Source organism: Oryctolagus cuniculus, chromosome 17 (genome assembly GCF_964237555.1).
Source record: "Oryctolagus cuniculus chromosome 17, mOryCun1.1, whole genome shotgun sequence".
NCBI lineage: Eukaryota > Metazoa > Chordata > Mammalia > Lagomorpha > Leporidae > Oryctolagus > Oryctolagus cuniculus.
The window spans coordinates 13,192,462-13,210,273 of NC_091448.1; the positions used below are offsets into that span (position 1 = coordinate 13,192,462).

General features: G+C 42.2%; 1 protein-coding gene across 6 annotated transcripts in view; it reads right to left on the minus strand.

Moving 5' to 3' along the window:
* HELZ (helicase with zinc finger) overlaps positions 1-17,812 on the minus strand; it is a 180,195-nt gene that overhangs the window by 25,770 nt on the left and 136,613 nt on the right. For all 6 annotated transcript variants that reach the window (XM_051825840.2, XM_051825839.2, XM_051825836.2 and 3 more), the window contains 4 exons: positions 14,433-14,512; positions 9,170-9,740; positions 8,304-8,538; positions 6,692-7,208 (listed from right to left, as the gene is read on the minus strand). In XM_051825840.2, coding sequence (XP_051681800.2) covers positions 6,692-7,208; positions 8,304-8,538; positions 9,170-9,740; positions 14,433-14,512 — 1,403 coding nt within the window. The remainder of the gene's footprint in view (positions 1-6,691; positions 7,209-8,303; positions 8,539-9,169; positions 9,741-14,432; positions 14,513-17,812) is intronic.

Sequence of the window (17,812 nt, forward strand, 5' to 3'; positions counted from 1 at the left end):
CTCTCTCACTCTGCCTTTCAAATTTTTAAAAATTTATTTCAAAGCAGATACATCACAGAGGCACGTATGTCAACTCTAACATGGTATAGGTTAAAATGCTGACTGTGGAAAGCATTCCATTTTTATTATAAGGCCATTACAACATCATCACAACACAAAAATGAGCCTCATGAACTGATTCTGAGGCTTTTCCAGTGATGCTTTTGAAAAGAATTTTCCATTTATCACTAGCTCGCTGTCTCTGTTAGACACGCATTATGGTTATTAGATCCATAAATAGCGGTTTCTCTGAGAAGACACTTAGGCACTGCTAATCAAACTATTTCAAGTGCAACACATCTTAAATGGCAAAAGCTTTGCTTTGCACCTGTATCAGCATCATGGCTTCTCTGTTAAATAATTTCTAACTTCTACATTTCCCATGTGGACCTTGTGAAAATCTGAAATCCTAAATGCTCCAAAATCCAAAAACTTCTTGAGTGCCAGCAAGACATAAGCCCTACAGCTGCTCATGTGACAGGCCAGAGTCAGGTGCAGGCTGGGTGGTGGCCAGCTGCTGCCAGTGCAGTGCCGGAGTTGCACACCTGCCTCTGGCTCCGGACTCCAGCTTCCTGCTAGTGCAGGCCCTCGGAGGCAGCAGTGAGGGCTCAGAACTGCGCTCCTGTAACCCACATGGGGACTGGGCCTGAGCTCCCAGCTCCTGAACTGGCCTCAGTCCGGCCCCAGCCACTGTGGGCATTTGGGGAGTGAATTAACAGATAGGAGCTCTTTTCCTCTCCCTGTCTCTCAAATACATACATAATCCATTTTTTTTTTAATGTGGGGGCATGAAAAATATATAAGATCACCTCCACACTATGTGTAGACAGTATATATAAAACATAAAGAAATTTCATGTTTAGACTTGGGTCCCATCTCCTAGATTCTCTCATTATGTATTTGCAATAATTTAAAAAACATGAAATGCAAAACATTCCTGGTTGCAGGCACTTTGGATAAGGGATACTCAATCTGTACTTCATTTGTTAGAAAAAAAAAAAAAAAACAAAATTATTGTAAGAAGAAAAAGTAGTGAAACATAATATGAAAAGCCATCTCCATTCAAGTTGACGACTAAGCTAACTTCTAGATGTTTTTCATCCCACCTGAGATTAATCCACCATGGGCTCTGGCAATAAAAGAACTCACAGTAGGAAGGGAAATCAGACAATTTTCTGCATTGTCAAAGTGAAAGAAATTATTTTAAAAGGTTAGAAATAAATAGCAAGCACATAAACCATTCATTCTATGAGATGATTCATGCCAAATCATTTTAAACACACAAAAGTTATCCTCGTATATTGAAAATGTCAAAATCTGCAATGTGGTAAAAATAATATTTTCCTTGTCAAGGAATTTTCTGAGTTGTTAGCTACCATTTGTGAATCTCATGCATCAAAATAAAGGTGACCAAATGTATTTGCAGAAGTAAAAAACCCATTGACAATTGAAGGTACTTATTTATATACTCACAACTAAACAAAAAAAGAAATATTTTAAGAAAAATATTAAGAGCACCATGGAACAAAAAACTTAAAGCCCAAAGTTAAGGACCTCTGAAAAAGATCCACAACTAGATATTATCCATACGAGGTTTTATTTGGTAAAGTACACGACTTTCTCCAGCCTCTGGCACAGTCTTCCCCACATACTATGAACTCATTTGGCAGGTTAAATCAAAACATCATGAGTGATACCAGCGAAAATGGAGAAAAAACTGGCAACTTTTGGGGGACCTAAGAAACCAGTGAAAAGCTTGAAGCAACGGGAAACACTTCCTCAAGAAAAAGCAGGAGCCAACTAAGAACAGCAGGCGTGGGGGTGTTTTCACAGGCTCCGATCCCACGCCCGGTTCAGCGGCGGCCTTCAATGGCTGCATTCTCCAAGAACTGTCATTCTCTACTCTGACCCCTCTGGGGAGCCGGGTAAAGAGACTCACCTCATGTCACCTAACTCTGACCTCACTTAGTGCTAGCTAAAAACGTTTGCAGGGGTCGGTGCTGCGGCACAGCAGGTTAAGCAACTACTCGCAATGCTGGCACCCCATATCACAGCACTGGGTCACGTTCTGGCTGCTCTGCTTCCAATCCAGCCTGTTGCTAACATGCCTGGGAAAGCAGCGAATGATGGACCGGGAACTCCAGCCTTGCCACCCACATGGAAGACCCAGATGGAGTTCTGTGCTCCTGACTCCAGCCTGGCCTAGACCTGGCTGTTGCAGCCATTTGGAAAATGAACCCGTGGATGGAAGATCTCTCTCTCTCCCCCATTCTCTGACGCTCTGCCTGAAGCAGCGCCTAACAGTAGAACCAAAACCAGACTCACTAAAAAGCTTGAGAGAAGCTGAGGACTGAGATCTGTTAGGGGAAAAGGTCTTTGAAAAACTTTGAACACATTCCTGGGTAATCTATGAGCCAACACAGGGACTGTGCGCATGCTCAAAGACCTGATAAGGCTGGCACAGATAGCAGGGACCCCGATACTTGAGCCATCATCTCCTACCCCGCAGGGTGTGTATTAGCAAGAAGCTGGATCAGAAACAGAGGCGGGGCCTGACCCCAGGCACTCTGATATGGAGTGCAGGACTCCCAAGCTGCACCGGGATTCTGAACTGTACAAATACAGAAGTCACGCTGTCCCTCTCCAGGCCACGCTACTGCTCGCTGTAAGCTGCTGTTTACTAACTTTTCTGAACTAATTGACATCTGCATCTGTCACGTGTGGCCTCTGATGTCTTTATTCTGTCAGTATAATGGTCAGTCACTGCACAGAGCTTTACTTAAATGCCTGAAACCAAAAACATCTCTCAGCTTTTGGGCACCTCTTCAACACTCAGCCAGACAGTCCACGTCTGCTTCGACAGAACCTCAAGATCAGCTAGAGGTGAGAACACAGGGCCTTTTCAGAACTGAAGGGAGAAACAGTTCCACATAGCTGGAGACTTCAACTTTCTACTTTCAACAGTGGATATAACACTTACACAAAAGATCAAAAGGAAATAAAAATTTTAAACAACATTATAAGCCAAATAGACCTAATATAACTATGGAAGACTCTATTCAATATGATTAAAACACACATTCTCTAGTATGCCTGAACATCTCCACAAAACAAACCTCAATAAACTTCCAAAGTCTGAAATTATACAACTTCAATGGAACTCAATCAACAAAGGAAACTTGAGATTGTCAATTAATATACTCACTTTTTCTAATTTTGCCAAATACAAAGGTGCTTCAAAAAGTTCACAGAAAAATAGAATTGAAAGATAAGTTTATTTTGGTGCAAAAAACTTTTAGAAATTCATATGTAGTTTTTTCATAATATATGTTTTCTATGAACTTTTAGAAGACTTCTGATGTATACTTCTAAATATCATATTAGAGGTATAATTAGGAAGGGAAAATATAAGTCATTCAGATTAAAAAGGGTAAGTAAAACTATCTCTAGTTGCAGACAATATTATCTTCTATATAAAATATCCTAAGGTGACCACACAAAACTCATTAGAGAAACTAAAGCGTTCAGCAAGGTTGCACACACAAACCCAATATATGATCAACTATATTTCTGAGCATTAGAAATGAATGATTCAAAAATGAAATTCAGAAACCAATTCCATTTATAAAAGTATAAAAAGAATAACATATTGAGGAATAAATTTAACAAAAGAAGTGCAAAATTTATACTTAGAAAAATACACGATACTGTTGAAAGCAATTTAAAAATACCTAAGGAAAAGATGTCCCATGTATAAATATTAGAAAGCCTTACATTGCTAAGACAGCAATGCTCCCTCAAACAACCTACAGATTAAAACCACTCTTTTTTTTTTTTTTAAACTCTCAGCTGATGGGGTTGGGCATTTGGCACAGTAGTTGGGATCCCACCTGGCCACCCACACCCCACACCATAGTGTCTGCTTCAAGTTCCAGCTCCACTTCTGAATCTGGATTCCTGCTAATGTGTATCCTGGGAGGCAACAGGACTTGGATCCCTGCTGAGCTCCTGGCTGCAGTCTGGCCCAGCCCCAGATGTTGTGGGCATCTGGGGAGTGAACCAAATAGATGGGAAATCCCTCTGGGTATGTCTGTCTCTCTGCCTTTCAAATATATAAAAATTATGAAAAAATCTCATTTCAGCTATTTTGCATAAACTGGCAAACTGGTCCTACAACATATATGGAAATTCAAGGGAGCCAGGATAGCCAAAACAATCTTGAAAAAGAACAACAAAGTATAAAGATTTATACTTCAATCCCAAACTTACTACAATGCTACACTCGTATGCAAAACAGCGTGGTACTGACATACGGACAGACATTCAGAGTCAGAAATAATCCAACATTGGCATTTGGCATTTCTTACAACCATTCAGTGGGGGAAGAAAGAGTCTTTTTCAACAAATGGTGCAGAGAAAACTGGATAATCACATACAAAAGAAGGAACCTGACATAATGGATAAACATTAACTCCAGTGGGTCAGAGAACTAAGCAAAACTATTAAAACTTCAACTCTCAGAAGGAAATAATACATCAGTAAATCTTTGTAACCTTGGATTGAGCAACAGTTTCTTAGATATGACACCAAAAGCATAAGTAACCAAGTGGAAAAAAAAAAACAGTTAAATTGTACTTTATCCAATTTTGAAATTTTTATACCTCAAAGAACACTATCAAGAAGGTGAAAAGACACCACAGAGTGGGAGAAATCATTTTAAATCATTTATGAGATTAAGAGACAAGCATCCAGAATGTATTTTTAAAAACTCGTTTGATTCAATAAAAAGAAAACCATTTTTTAAAATGGTCAAAGGATTAGAATAGACATTTCCCAAAGAAGATAAACAATGCCCAATGAGCACGTACAAGGAGGCTCCTTATCATTTGGCGTTAGGGAAATGTAAATTAAAACCACAATGATATCCATTTCACACCCACTGGAATGGCTTTTTTTTTAATGTAAGTATGTGGAAAAATTGGAATTTTCATACACTGCTGGTGAAACTATAAAATAGTACCAAGAACTATAGAAAACAGCATGGCAGTTAACTCAAAAAGTTAAACATAGAGTTACCATGAGTCAAGAATCTCAATCCTAGTTACACCCCCAAGAGAACTGAAAATACACTTTCACATAAAACTGGTTCACAAATGGTCATAGCAGCATTATACTTAATACCCAAAACATGGAAACACTCAAATGCCTATCAAATGATGAAGAGATAAATTGTGGCATACCCATACAACAGAACATTATTCAGCCATAAAAAAAGAATGAAACGCCGGCAGTGTGGATGCAATTCATAAGCCAGCATCAAAAGGCCACATATTGCATGATTCCATCAATGCGAAATGGCTCCACAGTGACATCAGGTAGATTAGTGGTTGCTTGGGACTGGGAGAGGAAGACTGGGAAGTAACTGCTTAATGGTTATGGGCTTTCTTTTAGGGCTGATGAAGTATTCTGCAATCAGATGGCAGTAATGAACAAACAATATTGGGCTCAGCTGTTAAGCCCTTTCTTTATAGTTTGAAATAACATCAGAGGTATGGCCCATCTTTGCAAGGCATGGTACCAAAACCATGGATCTTCACAATGCATGCATATACAGATAGCCATTCATCTTCCTAATGCCTCCTTACAACCTTCTTTAGGAGCCTTAGATAGTAATTAAGTTGTTTTAATGACAGTTATTATACAGAACAAACTAATCAACGATACTAAAACAAAGTGAACAAATTACCTCAAAAATACCTCAAAAAAAGACAACAGTGTTCCCCCTATGAAACTTTACTGTTTAATCAACATCTATAGCAAAGAATTTGTAAAACATGTGAATTGATTAGTCCTAATGGCCTTCAGAAATCATTTAGGAACTGCCAAAATGAAGCTAACATCAAACAACTTTTTTTCACATACTGAAACTGGAAATGCTGATCCTGTTTTAAGACGACCCTTGTGATTGACAACGATCACGACCAGTTAACACATGCTCATCTCTAATCACAGAACTTACCAGTCTGGATGTTTCACAAGTTGGAATTCCTAAAGTCTGCCTAATCAGTGAAAGTCCATAAAGAACCTTTGGAAATATCGGAAGTATTTTGAGCTCAAAATTCCATCTAATTTAAAAATCTTAGTTTAGCAGAGTCACTTTCACATTCAAGGCCTATGCCTGCTGGGAGCTGGGACTCAGCCATGTGGTCTATCAACCGTCTTGGCTGAGTGAACTCCAGGACGAGCGACAACACAAAGCACAGCACTTGCCACCAGCCCCTGGCTGAAAAAGCCAGCAGCTTTGAGAAGCTGATTAGCAACCTTGGAATTAACTCATGCAACTTGAAAGTGAAAAGATGAATCACTGGACAGCATTTCCTGGGGTGAGAAAGGACAAAGCGGCATGAACAGCCACATCCTGAGCCGTTCAGGTGTTCCCAAACAGCAGCAGAAGCCTGGGCGGGGGCCACGTTACAGAATTCCACAGTAAGAAGGTGGGAATTAAAATAATTTCCACAGGAGGATTATCTACAAAAGACTATTAAATGCAATAACATCTGCCTACTCTTACAGTCAGCTTGATAAACACTGCTATTTTTCAAAATCGCCTAACCCCAAAATGAACAAGCAAAAACAAGAATAAAGACATTACCTCTTCTAAGCTAGGGAGCGAAGAAGAAGATACTGTTCGAGATGACAATGGGTGAAAAGGCTCTTGACCGATAGCATGCTGATGATTCTGGATTTGTACAAAAGGGTTTTGTGGTGGCCGGTGAGGCAACGGAGGTAGGCCATAGGGAAAGCTCGGCCCTATTAGGTGATTCTGTTGCAAGTTAGCAAAAGTCCATGCTCCATCAGGTGCTAGGTACTTCAAGGGGGGAGGGGCCAGGTGTTCTGAAGGCAGGGAGAAAGGCGAGCTGAACATCTGGGGTGGGAGGCGCTGCGGAAATGCTGGGCTGTTGGCTACTTCAAGGTCTCTGCTGTTGTCATTAAAGTTAGAAAAGTGGCCACTGTGGTCTGTACTGGATGGGGGAGAGGGGGCTGCTGGTGGGCTTCTGGTCTGGACTTGTCTGTATTGCAGAAGTCTCGACTGAGGTGGGGGCATTTCAGCTAGTTCCCGTGTCTCACTCTGCTCACGATGGGACAGCTCTCTGAGTAAGTCTTGAAACCTACATGAAGACGAGGAAAAACAAGAGCAAAAGAAAGTCTGTCACATGAAGGAGCACTTAGGCAACTAAATGTGTACCTTCTGAACTGAATCGTAATGCTTGTTTAGAACCAGCATTAATCCACCTCAAACGTAAGCATGACATTCAATAGGAGCTGAACTGAAGACATCAAATATGCCCAATCACCTGTCTTCCTTCTTTTTTTCTCTCATATAAAAAACATGTCTCATCTCTACATGTTTTTGATAGCTGGGAGTTACATACAAAAGGCCATTGTGTTGGTGGACCTGATTCAGAAAGGATTAGGAAATACTTCAGTCTTCCCATGACACAGACCAGTCAAAAAAGCTTAGCATTAGGACCAGACACATATGTACCTATAGTGATAAGAAGGTAGAATCTGGGGACGGTGCTGTGGCATAATGGGTAAAGCCGCCACCCGCAGTAGCAGCATCCCATATGGACGCCAGTTCTAGTCCCCACTGTTCCTCTTCTGATCCAGCTCTCTGCTATGGCCTGTGAAAGCAGTAGAAGATGGCCCAAGTGCTTGGGCCCCTGCACCTGCACAGGAGACCTGGAAGAAGTTCCTGGCTCCTAGCTTCAGACTGGCCCAGATCCAGCCATTGTGACCATTGGGGGAGTGAATCAGCGGATGGAAGTCCTCTCTCTCTCTCTCTCTCTGTAACTGCATTTCAAACAAATAAATAAACCTTTAAAAAAAGAAAAAAGGTAGAATCCTGTGCTACTAAAAAAATGGGACAAATCTCATTTTTAATTTTTAACCACTAATTTACTTTGTCATTTCCCATTTTTTGGGACGTATTACTTCTGACTATTTTAAAAATCCATCCAGGGTGAATGATGATGTGTTTCTCTTGCAGAAGACATCACAAAAGCAAGGGTCGAGTTAAGGTACCAGCCACAGGGATCGCCCATGCCTAGAGTTTGCAGAGGAGGCATTACTAAATAAATTCTCTGTATTTCAGCAGTGATCAAGGAACTCTGAAGTCTGTGCCCAGGAGGCCAGCCTGTAGCTACAAGGACTGCTTCAGGACAGAACATGGTGGAGGGTCACGGGTGAGTCAGCCAGAATACCTGGTGTACGTGGTCTCTGCTGCTTCTTCGGCACCGCCAGGACCCTTCCAGTCTGGCCTCACGGGCGGCTGATGTAATCCGATGGACGGCTGAGGGAGGTGCTGGAGGTGAGGATGGTGATGGTGTGGGTACGCCATGCTGCCCTGACTCAGGAAGGCGTGGTGCTCGTTCCACTGCTGTAACCGTGCTTGCTGCTGCCTCAGCGTCTCCAGAGCTACGCTCCCATGGATGCGATCTGCAAAAACATTTGCGAGAATTCTGAGTTGTTATGCATTTGGGGTTTCAAGTTAATTTTTTTCTTTTTTAATTTATCTGAGAAAGAGAGAGATAGACAAAGAGCTCCTATCCACTGATTTATTTTCCAAGTGCCCACAATGGCGAGGGCTAGGCTAGGACAGGAGTCAGAAGGCAGGAACTGAAGGCAGGTCCCCCACACAGGGAACTCAGTGCTCCCCCAGATCTGCACGGGCAGGAAGCTGGAGCCAAGAGCCAGACCAGGAGCTGAAGCCAGGCACTCCAGTGTGGGACATGAGCGTCTTAACCACCAGACTAAAGTCTGCTCCTCAAATTAACTTTTTAAAGTTTTTACAAACAAATTTCTCCACAAAGAATGAGCTACAGTTTGGCTTTAGTAGACAGTAACTGTTTTTTCTAATTTTTCCAGAAACTGGACTTGTGAAAACGATGATGATGATTCTTCCTTACTTTCATAATGCTGGACTCTAACTTCAGCTGGATACTTGATACTACGCAGTGTTTGGAACCAGGCTTTGGTTATTACCCTAAACAGCTGATTCTTGCTGGCGTTATCTAGAAATGACTAGCATCTCCGATTTTCCCCATCCAGCAGTAACAGCAGAACTCACCTAAAGCCTCCCCTAAAGGAAGTCCTGGAGGGTTCTCCTCAAGGAAGTTATTCAGGTGCGGAGGAAGCATGGGGCCAGGCTGGGCAATGGCTCTGAGAGGGCTGTGGCCTCCGTGCAGCATGGGAGGGGGCTGCTGCTCGGGCAGCACAGCCTCGGCGGGAGGCGACGGGGGTCGCTGCGCAGCGGCAGCACCGAAGAAAGCAGGGCTGGGCCCCGCCTGATACGCGGGGGAGAGCGGAGGAGCTGGCTGCGGGCTCTGCTGGTCCAGCGGACTCTGCTGCTGGGCAAGCTGGTTGGGCTGGGGTGGCATCGGATTTGGCTGCTCAGGCAAACTACCCTGCTGCTGATTTAACAAGGTGTGCTGCTGCGGAATTGGGAACGGGGGTCTCGGTAGCTGGGGAAGGGGATGAAAGTGGCGATTAGGGATTGCATACTGTGCATGGGGAGTGGGAAGAGGAAGATTTATGTGTCTGGGGTTGAGATTATCTTTGCGAGGAAATTTGGTATTGGGATAGATAACACCAGGACGCGATTCTGGACTTCTGTTCTGTGGATTTGATTCCAAATCAACCTAGAAAAAAATAAGAAGCCTTTTTTAGCCACAGAAGACCCAAATTCATGGTTCTCTGCCTTTTGCCAAACCTAACATATCGAAAGGATATGATACATTCTTATTAGGAACAGCAGGAGTGCTGCGTGCACAATCAATCACTTTCTGACAATCAGGAGAGGAAATATTTTTAAATTAAAAAAGATAACACAGAAAAATCAGCAAATTAAATTTGAGACATAAGAAAGACACTGTCATTATATTAGCATATCCACTTCAATTCTCTTAAGAACATTATTTTTAATTTCACACTTTCTTCCGTAGAAAGATAGCCATTTATTTCCTTCTGCTATAAATCATTAAAATGTGTTCTTCTGACATTTTATTGTTTTAGACTTCTACTTCTTCAAATGTATCTGTATTAATAGAAGAAATCCATCTCCATTTAAACAACTTTGAGATGAACAAACAAGTACTACATCACCTTGTACAACCGGTTGTCAAGTTTCACCATTACAGAGCAATGACTTTCTTTCCCTTAACAAACATTACTGCAGGCTCACCAAGTGCTTTGTGCCTGGTGCCAGAGATTAGAAAGCAACAATAAAACTTAGCCTATACTCTCGAGCTTAGAGCAGGGGATCCATGAACTACACCCTCCTACCCTCAAGGCTACTTCTAGCCCACCAGGATTTTGTAAATAAAGTTTTATTGGAACACAGACACACTCATTTGTTTACATATTGTCTGTGGTGGCTTTTGCACTACAAAGTCAGAGCTGAGCAGCTGTAAGAGACCATCTGGCGTTTTACACAAAGTTTACTAATCCCTGGCTTAGAGTCCAGCAAAGGATATCAACATGTAAACGAATAATTAGAATTACTACAGGAGAATGTGGCAAGAGAACCTAGTGCCTGAGAAAATTAAAGAAAGCTTGAAAGAGGCAATGGCATTCCAGTTGAATCTCACACAAAAAGAGCTAGATTATCCCAAGGAGGGAAGATATTCCAGTTAAAGGTAACAGCTCACACAACGGTTAAGAAAGAAGAGGAACATGAAGATCGGGAGCACAGCAGCTCTGGGTGTACAGTACTGGCACCTCCCTTGTTTCTGGGTGTGTTTCCCCCCTCAACATCAGATAAACCTGCTCGAGCCCAATCACATAAAACCCAGAATGAGTCAACGCTGACCATAAGCATCGCTTTGTTTTGCTTTGTTTTTAAGATTTATTTATCTATTTGAAAACAGTTACGGAGCAATAGGGAGGAGAGAGAGAGAGGGAGATGGGCAGAGAGAGACAGAGAGAACCAATGAATAGGAATCTTCCATCCACTGGTTCACTCCCCAAATAGCTGCAAAGACAGGGGCTGGGCCAGGCTGAAACCAAGAGCCCGGAGCTTCTTCCAGGTCTCCCACGAGGGTGCAAGGGCCTAGGGACATGGGCCATCTTCCACTGCTTTATCAGGCACATTAGTAGGGAGCTGGATTGAAAGTGGAGTGGCCAGGACTCAAGCCAGTGCCCATACAGGATGCCAGCACTGCTTGCTGTGGCTTAACCCACTGTGCCACAGCACCAGCCCCAAATATTGTTTCTAATACCACAAATTGTAGAAACTACCAGAATTTCAGAGTTTTTAAAGAAGGGAGTGCTGTCATCCTTCTGAAATTCAAGTCTGACCACAAAGTAACAGTGTGCAAAATGAAGCAGAAGCCGGAAGGGGAAGTTTTACTCCAGCTCTGTCAACCTCTCCGCAGCTGCTCCCACCCTGGGTTCTAGTTCCGGTTGGAGCACCGGATTCTGTCCCGGTTGCTCCTCTTCCTGTCCAGCTCTCTGCTGTGGCCCGGGAAGGCAGTGGAGGATGGCCCAAGTGCTTGGGCCCTGCACCTGCATGGGAAACCAGAAGGAAGCGCCTGGCTCCTGGCTTCAGATCGGCGCAGTGCACTGGCCGTGACGGCCATTTGGAGGGTGAACCAACGGAAGGAAGACCTTTCTCTCTGTCTCTCTCTCTCTCACTAACTCTGCCTGTCCAAAAAAAAATAATAATAATAATAATAAACAAACACCTCCCCCATAAATCTCCCTCTTGTCACTGACTGAAGTCACCCTCATCTTTTTCCCAGAAGACACCGCTTATGTGTATACTCTGATCACGAGAGAGACCACAATTAGACACCTAAGCTGTGTGTGCAGAGGCCACTGTTTTAATTGCCTCCATCATGTCGGACTTTGCACAGACAGGAAGCGAGGACCGTGTCCTAGAAATCTGAGTCAAGACTATGCTAGTCTACGACACCACCATGGGCTACCGGGGCAGGACGGGGGCTGCATCTGCTACTGTCAGGATTAGATTCTTCCCTATTACTCTCTTAATCCTGAGGCACTGGCTCGGTCAGAGAAGAGAGCTATAAGTTCTTCTATTTGGGCCCAAAGTCAAAGCATCAGGGTAGGAAAGAAACTGAAACAAGACTACCATGTCACCCAGTCCTCTAACAGAGAAGAATCCTAACAAATTCTAAAACAAGGCCGAAAAACCATTAGCTGCCTTGGCCTGAGCTGCTCTGACAGCACCCAAGACTCCTGGGCTCCGTCCTGATCCAGGCTGCCTCGGGCGGATGCCCCTCCTAACGTACCACTCGTTCTCTCCCTGACCCCTTCCCAAAGCGGCTGTCCACTTCTCTCCAGGAGGTTCCCCGGGCTGCTTCGTCTGCACAGCCGCTCCTCCAGCAGGCCCCGAACCCTTCCAGATGCAGAAATTATGAGTGAGACATACTTATGGGACGTAAGTAATGAATACAGAGAACAGCTGCTAAAGCCAGGCTGAGGTTGCAGATACAGATTTGAAAATCATTACCATGGGTCGGACTAGTGTGCAGGAAGAAACCATAGAATGCAAGGAGAGGTGGGACAATGACAGAACTCTGGAAAACTCTAGCTTGAAGACTGGGAATGGATGGGAAGGGTGGACAGTAACAGAAGAGACAGAGGTCATGATGCAGAGTTCTGAGAAGTTGGTATGCCAAAGAAACTGAAAGAAATAAGATGGCCAAAGGCCGAAGTAGCAAGCAGTACCAAATATCAAAGGAACATCAAATGAAAATACACTAAGTGTGTTCCTAAGATGTGGTCATTAGGGCCGGCGCCACGGCCCACTAGGCTAATCCTCCACCTAGCGGCGCTGGCACACCGGGTTCTAGTCCCGGTCGGGGTGCCGGATTCTGTCCCGGTTGCCCCTCTTCCAGGTCAGCTCTCTGCTGTGGCCAGGGAGTGCAGTGGAGGATGGCCCAAGTCCTTGGGCCCTGCACCCCATGGGAAGACCAGGATAAGTACCTGGCTCCTGCCATCGGATCAGCGCAGTGCGCTGGCCACTGGAGGGTGTACCAACGGCAAAAGGAAGACCTTTCTCTCTGTCTCTCTCTCTCACTGTCCACTCTGCCTGTCAAAAAATAAATAAATAAAAAAAATGATGTGGTCATTAGGAGCTTAATTGTTTCAGTGAAATAAAGCATCTAGACAATGTGGGTTAAGGACTCAATATGAAGAGGTAGAAAAGAGAAATCTAGTTACAGAGGAGATGAAGACCAAACAAAGTATCTTAAAAAAAAAAATCAAGGAATTGACATCCTTACTTTAGGCTAAAACAGATGTAAATATCTAATAGGCTGAGAAGAATCAGTAGCTGGAAAGAATCTCAAGTGAGAAAAAGGGACAAAGTCTGTGAGGTAAGCGGGAAGGAGAGATTAGTCCTGATGAGGTTGGAGATGAGGAAGTAAGGATATTCAAGGATATAGAAAAGGAGATCTATGTAAGGTTATAAGTTAACAGATAAATCCTGATGATATAAGTCTAAGGCAAAATCATGCCTGAGGGACTGGGACTGTGGCCGCCTCACGTGCCGGCATCCTATATGGGCGCGGGTTCAAGTCTCGGCTGCTCCACTTCCAAGCCAGCTCTCTGCTATAGCCTGGGAAAGCAGAAGATGGCCCAAGTGCTTGGGCCCCTGCACCCACGTGGGAGACCTGGAAGAAGCTCCTGGCTCCTGGCTTCGGATCAGTGCAGCTTGTGCAGCCATCTGGGGAGTGAACCAGCGGATGGAAGACCTCTCTCTCTCTCTCTCTCTCTCTCTCTCTCTCTCTCTCTGCCTCTCCTTCTCTCTCTGTGTAATTCTGACTTTCAAATAAATAAATAAGCAAAGCTAAGTAAAAATTAAAAAACTGTAGGGGAGACCCATCAGCTCCAGTGAGATTAGAAAACATGAATTTCCAGTGATATTAATTCAACTCATTTTCTCAAAATGGCTCACAAACATGGAAGCAGGAAAAGTGGATGAGCAGACAGATAAAGAACTCCAGGCCCACGCCCTGTGTGAGGTGACAAGTGAAGGACTTCTTCCCTAGACAACAGTCCCTGCCATTCTGAGACAACTGCCAACAACCAGCTGTAGCTCTGTCTTCATCATCTACCTGATCACAGAAAACCTCTACATTCAAGTCTATCAGAGAACAACAGCATGAGAAATGTCTATCCATCAATAAAACAGTACAGCCAAAAAAGAAGGGAAGGGAAAGACAGCATGGCCCACCGGGTCCTCGTGACACATTAAATATAAAAGACAATACATAAATGTCGAGAGTTTTCTCTGAAACGTCGAGATCCTCAGATGCCCCACTGGACTAAGCCCATCAGAACGTGTTCACTCAGTGTACACAGCATACCTGCTTTGGCTCTGTAGGCTTTTTCTCTGGTGTTCGAATCTTATTAATTTCAGGTCCAGGATTGTTTGTATCACTCTTACCTAAGAAAATATTTAAAAGTTTCTATAAATTTTCTATGGTAGATATGGTATTTCCAATGACCAACCAATATTAGATGAAGAAGCAGAATACTTTAAACATTTTATACCTATTATTATCAATTTTCATTACTACTTGGGCTTTGTTGTTAAATTTTCAAAGTTGCCATTTCTCTGCAGAAAAGAAACTATATAAACAAAGCAAACCTCACTGACAAGGCAAAAGCTTAATAAGAGAATAAAACTTAAAACATAAAATAATTCCAAAGGATTATTAATCAAACTCAATATATGTAGAACCTCATTTAAAAAAAAAAAAGATTTATTTATTTATTTGAAAGGCAGAGTTATAGAGAGAGAGAAAGAGATTTTCCATCTACTGGTTTCCAGTGGCCACAATGACCAGGGCTGAGCCAGGCCAGAGCCAGGAGTTTCAACCAGGTCTCCGATGTGCGTGGCAGGGGCCCAAACACATGGGACGTAAGTAATGAATACAGAGAACAGCTGCTAAAGCCAGGCTGAGGTTGCAGATACAGATTTGAAAATCATTACCATGGGTCGGACTAGTGTGCAGGAAGAAACCATAGAATGCAAACACATTGGCCACCTTCCACTGCTTTTCCCAGGCCATTAGCAGGGAGCTGGATCAGAAGTGGAGCAGCTGGGGCATAAATGAGCATCCACATGAGATACAGCCATTGCAGGCAGCAGCTGTACCCACTATGCCACAGCACTGGCCCAAGGCCTTATTTTCTTAAATCAGACATACAAAAGTAATCCTGCAAAACTTTGGCCATAAATGGAATTTAGCAAAAATCCACATGATGTGTCAATTCAATGTATAGAGTCTAACCATAAAGACATTCTGAAAGGAATGAAAGTACACTGTTTAAAGTAATTGATATCAAACTAAATACAGGTAAATGGCAAACAGTAGAAGAAGCAAAACTAAGATTAAAAAGCACAATTACAATAGACTTAAATAATTTCACATGTGAAAAGCTTTTAAATTATAAGAAAATAACTTTTTGTTTCTTGGATGAACCCTTGATTTTTTTTTTCTGCAAAAACATTCTTTTGGCAATGCTACTGGAACTTTATAAAATGAATTATGCCAGAAAAGCCTTGCCACTAAACACCAAGGGAAAAAACCCACAACATCTGAGATGCAAAATACAGTGGGTAGAACTGGCATTAGATTAGATATTCCAAAAGAAAGCTTGATAAACTTGAAGGCATGGCAATACAAACTACTCAGAATGAAACACACAAAAAACTTTTCTAAAGACATCAATTAAAAGAGTAACCATGAACTGTAGGGAAACTTTAAGCATACATTTAATACTGAGGAATTGGAATCTTTAAAGAGGAGGAGAGAGGCTGAGACAAAAAAAAAAAAATCTGAAGATGAAGGTTGAAAATTTACAAACTTGATAAAAACTACAAAAAAAGATTTGAGAATTTCTAAAAACCCAAAGAAACATGAAGAAAATTAGAACAAAGCATATCATAATCCAATTGCTAAAACTAGTATATAAAAAGTTCTTTAAAGCAGACAAAGAAAAAAGACACTTTAAATACAAAGAAATAAGGACAATGATGACATCAGCTTTATTACTGGAAACAGTGTGATTTTAAAGACAGCACTGTGGCACAGCGGGATAAGCCACACCAGCAACCAATATGAGCACCTGGCTGCTTCACTTCCAGTCCAGGTTCCTGCTGACGCACCTGAGAAAGCAGCGGAAGATGGCCCAAGTGCTGGGGGCCCTGTCACTCAAGTGGGAGAAAGGGACGGAGTTTCAGACTCCTGGCTCCAGCCTGGCCCTGCCATAGGGCTATTGCGGCCATTTGGGGAATGAACCAACAGATGGAAGTCCTCTCTTTCTGTCCCTCTCTGAAACTCTGCCTTTCAAATAAATAAGTCTTTTAAAAAATCATTAAAGTACAAATGATAAAAATGGCCAATCAAAAATCTTGCAAAAATATTTTTTAAAATGGAAGAAAACTAAAGACATTGTCAGACATATAAAAAATTGAAGAATTCATCACCAGTAGGCTTGAACTATAAGGAATGTGAAAAGAAGTCCTTCAGGTAGATGAAAATTTTATGAGATAGAAACAAATATACAGAAAGACTGACTGACTACTAGAATTGGCAACTACATGGATAAGTATGTTCTTTTTATTATTTAAAACTCTTGGGCCAGCATTGTGGTATTGTAAGTTAGGAAGCTGTCTGCAGCACCAGCGTCCCAGATGGGTGCCAGTTGAAATCCCGGTTGCTCCACTTCCGATCCAGCTCCCTGCTAATGTGCCTGGGAAAGCAGCCCAAGTCCTTGGGCCCCTGCACCCACGTGGGAGACCCGGAGGAAGCTCCCGGCTCCTGGCTTCGGCCTGGCTCAGCCCTAGTTGTTGCCGGCCATTTGGAGAGTGAACCAACAGATGGAAGATATCTCTCTCCCACTCTTTCTCTGTAATTCTGCCTTTAAAATAAAATAAATAAATCTTTAAAAACAAAAAACTCTTTAAAAAGATTTGTGGTACTAACATTTGGGCAAGGGATAAACTATAACATATGTAAAAGTAAAATGCATATTAACAGCAGCACAGAGGATAGGAAAGAGAAAATTGAAATATTATAATGTTCTTTTACGTAGATAAGTGGAAAAACAGGAATTGGAAAGTAGATTATAGTGAATTAAAGATACATACTATAAACCCCAAAGCAACTACTAAAATACTAAAATAAAGAGTTAGGAGGTAAAATTGAATCATGAACAAATAGTTAACTAATTCCAAAAGAAGGCAGAATAAAAGCAAAAGCAGAACAAAAACTGATTGGGTAAACTGAAACCAAACAGCAAAATGACAGAATCAAACCTAACAATAAACACAGAGGGTCTAAGCACCCACTTAAAAGGCAAGGATTGTCACACTCTATTTTTTTAAAAATCAAGAGCTAACTATGTGCTATCTAAAATAAACATACTTTAGATATAAAGACACAAACAGATTATAAGTAAAAGGTGAAAAAATAAGCCATGTGATCAATAATCAAAGGAAATCTGAAGCAATTACACTGGAATTATCAAAGTAGATCTCAGAACAAAGAATATTACCAAAGTGAAAAAGGCCATTTCAGAATGATAAATGAGCTTATTAATCAAAAAGATCTAATCCTAAATGCTTACCACCTAACAAGAGAACTTCAAAAGTCATTCATTAAGAACTGATACAACTTAAAGGAAAGAAAGACAAATGCTAATTATATTTAGAAATTTCAATATTCCTCTTCAGTAA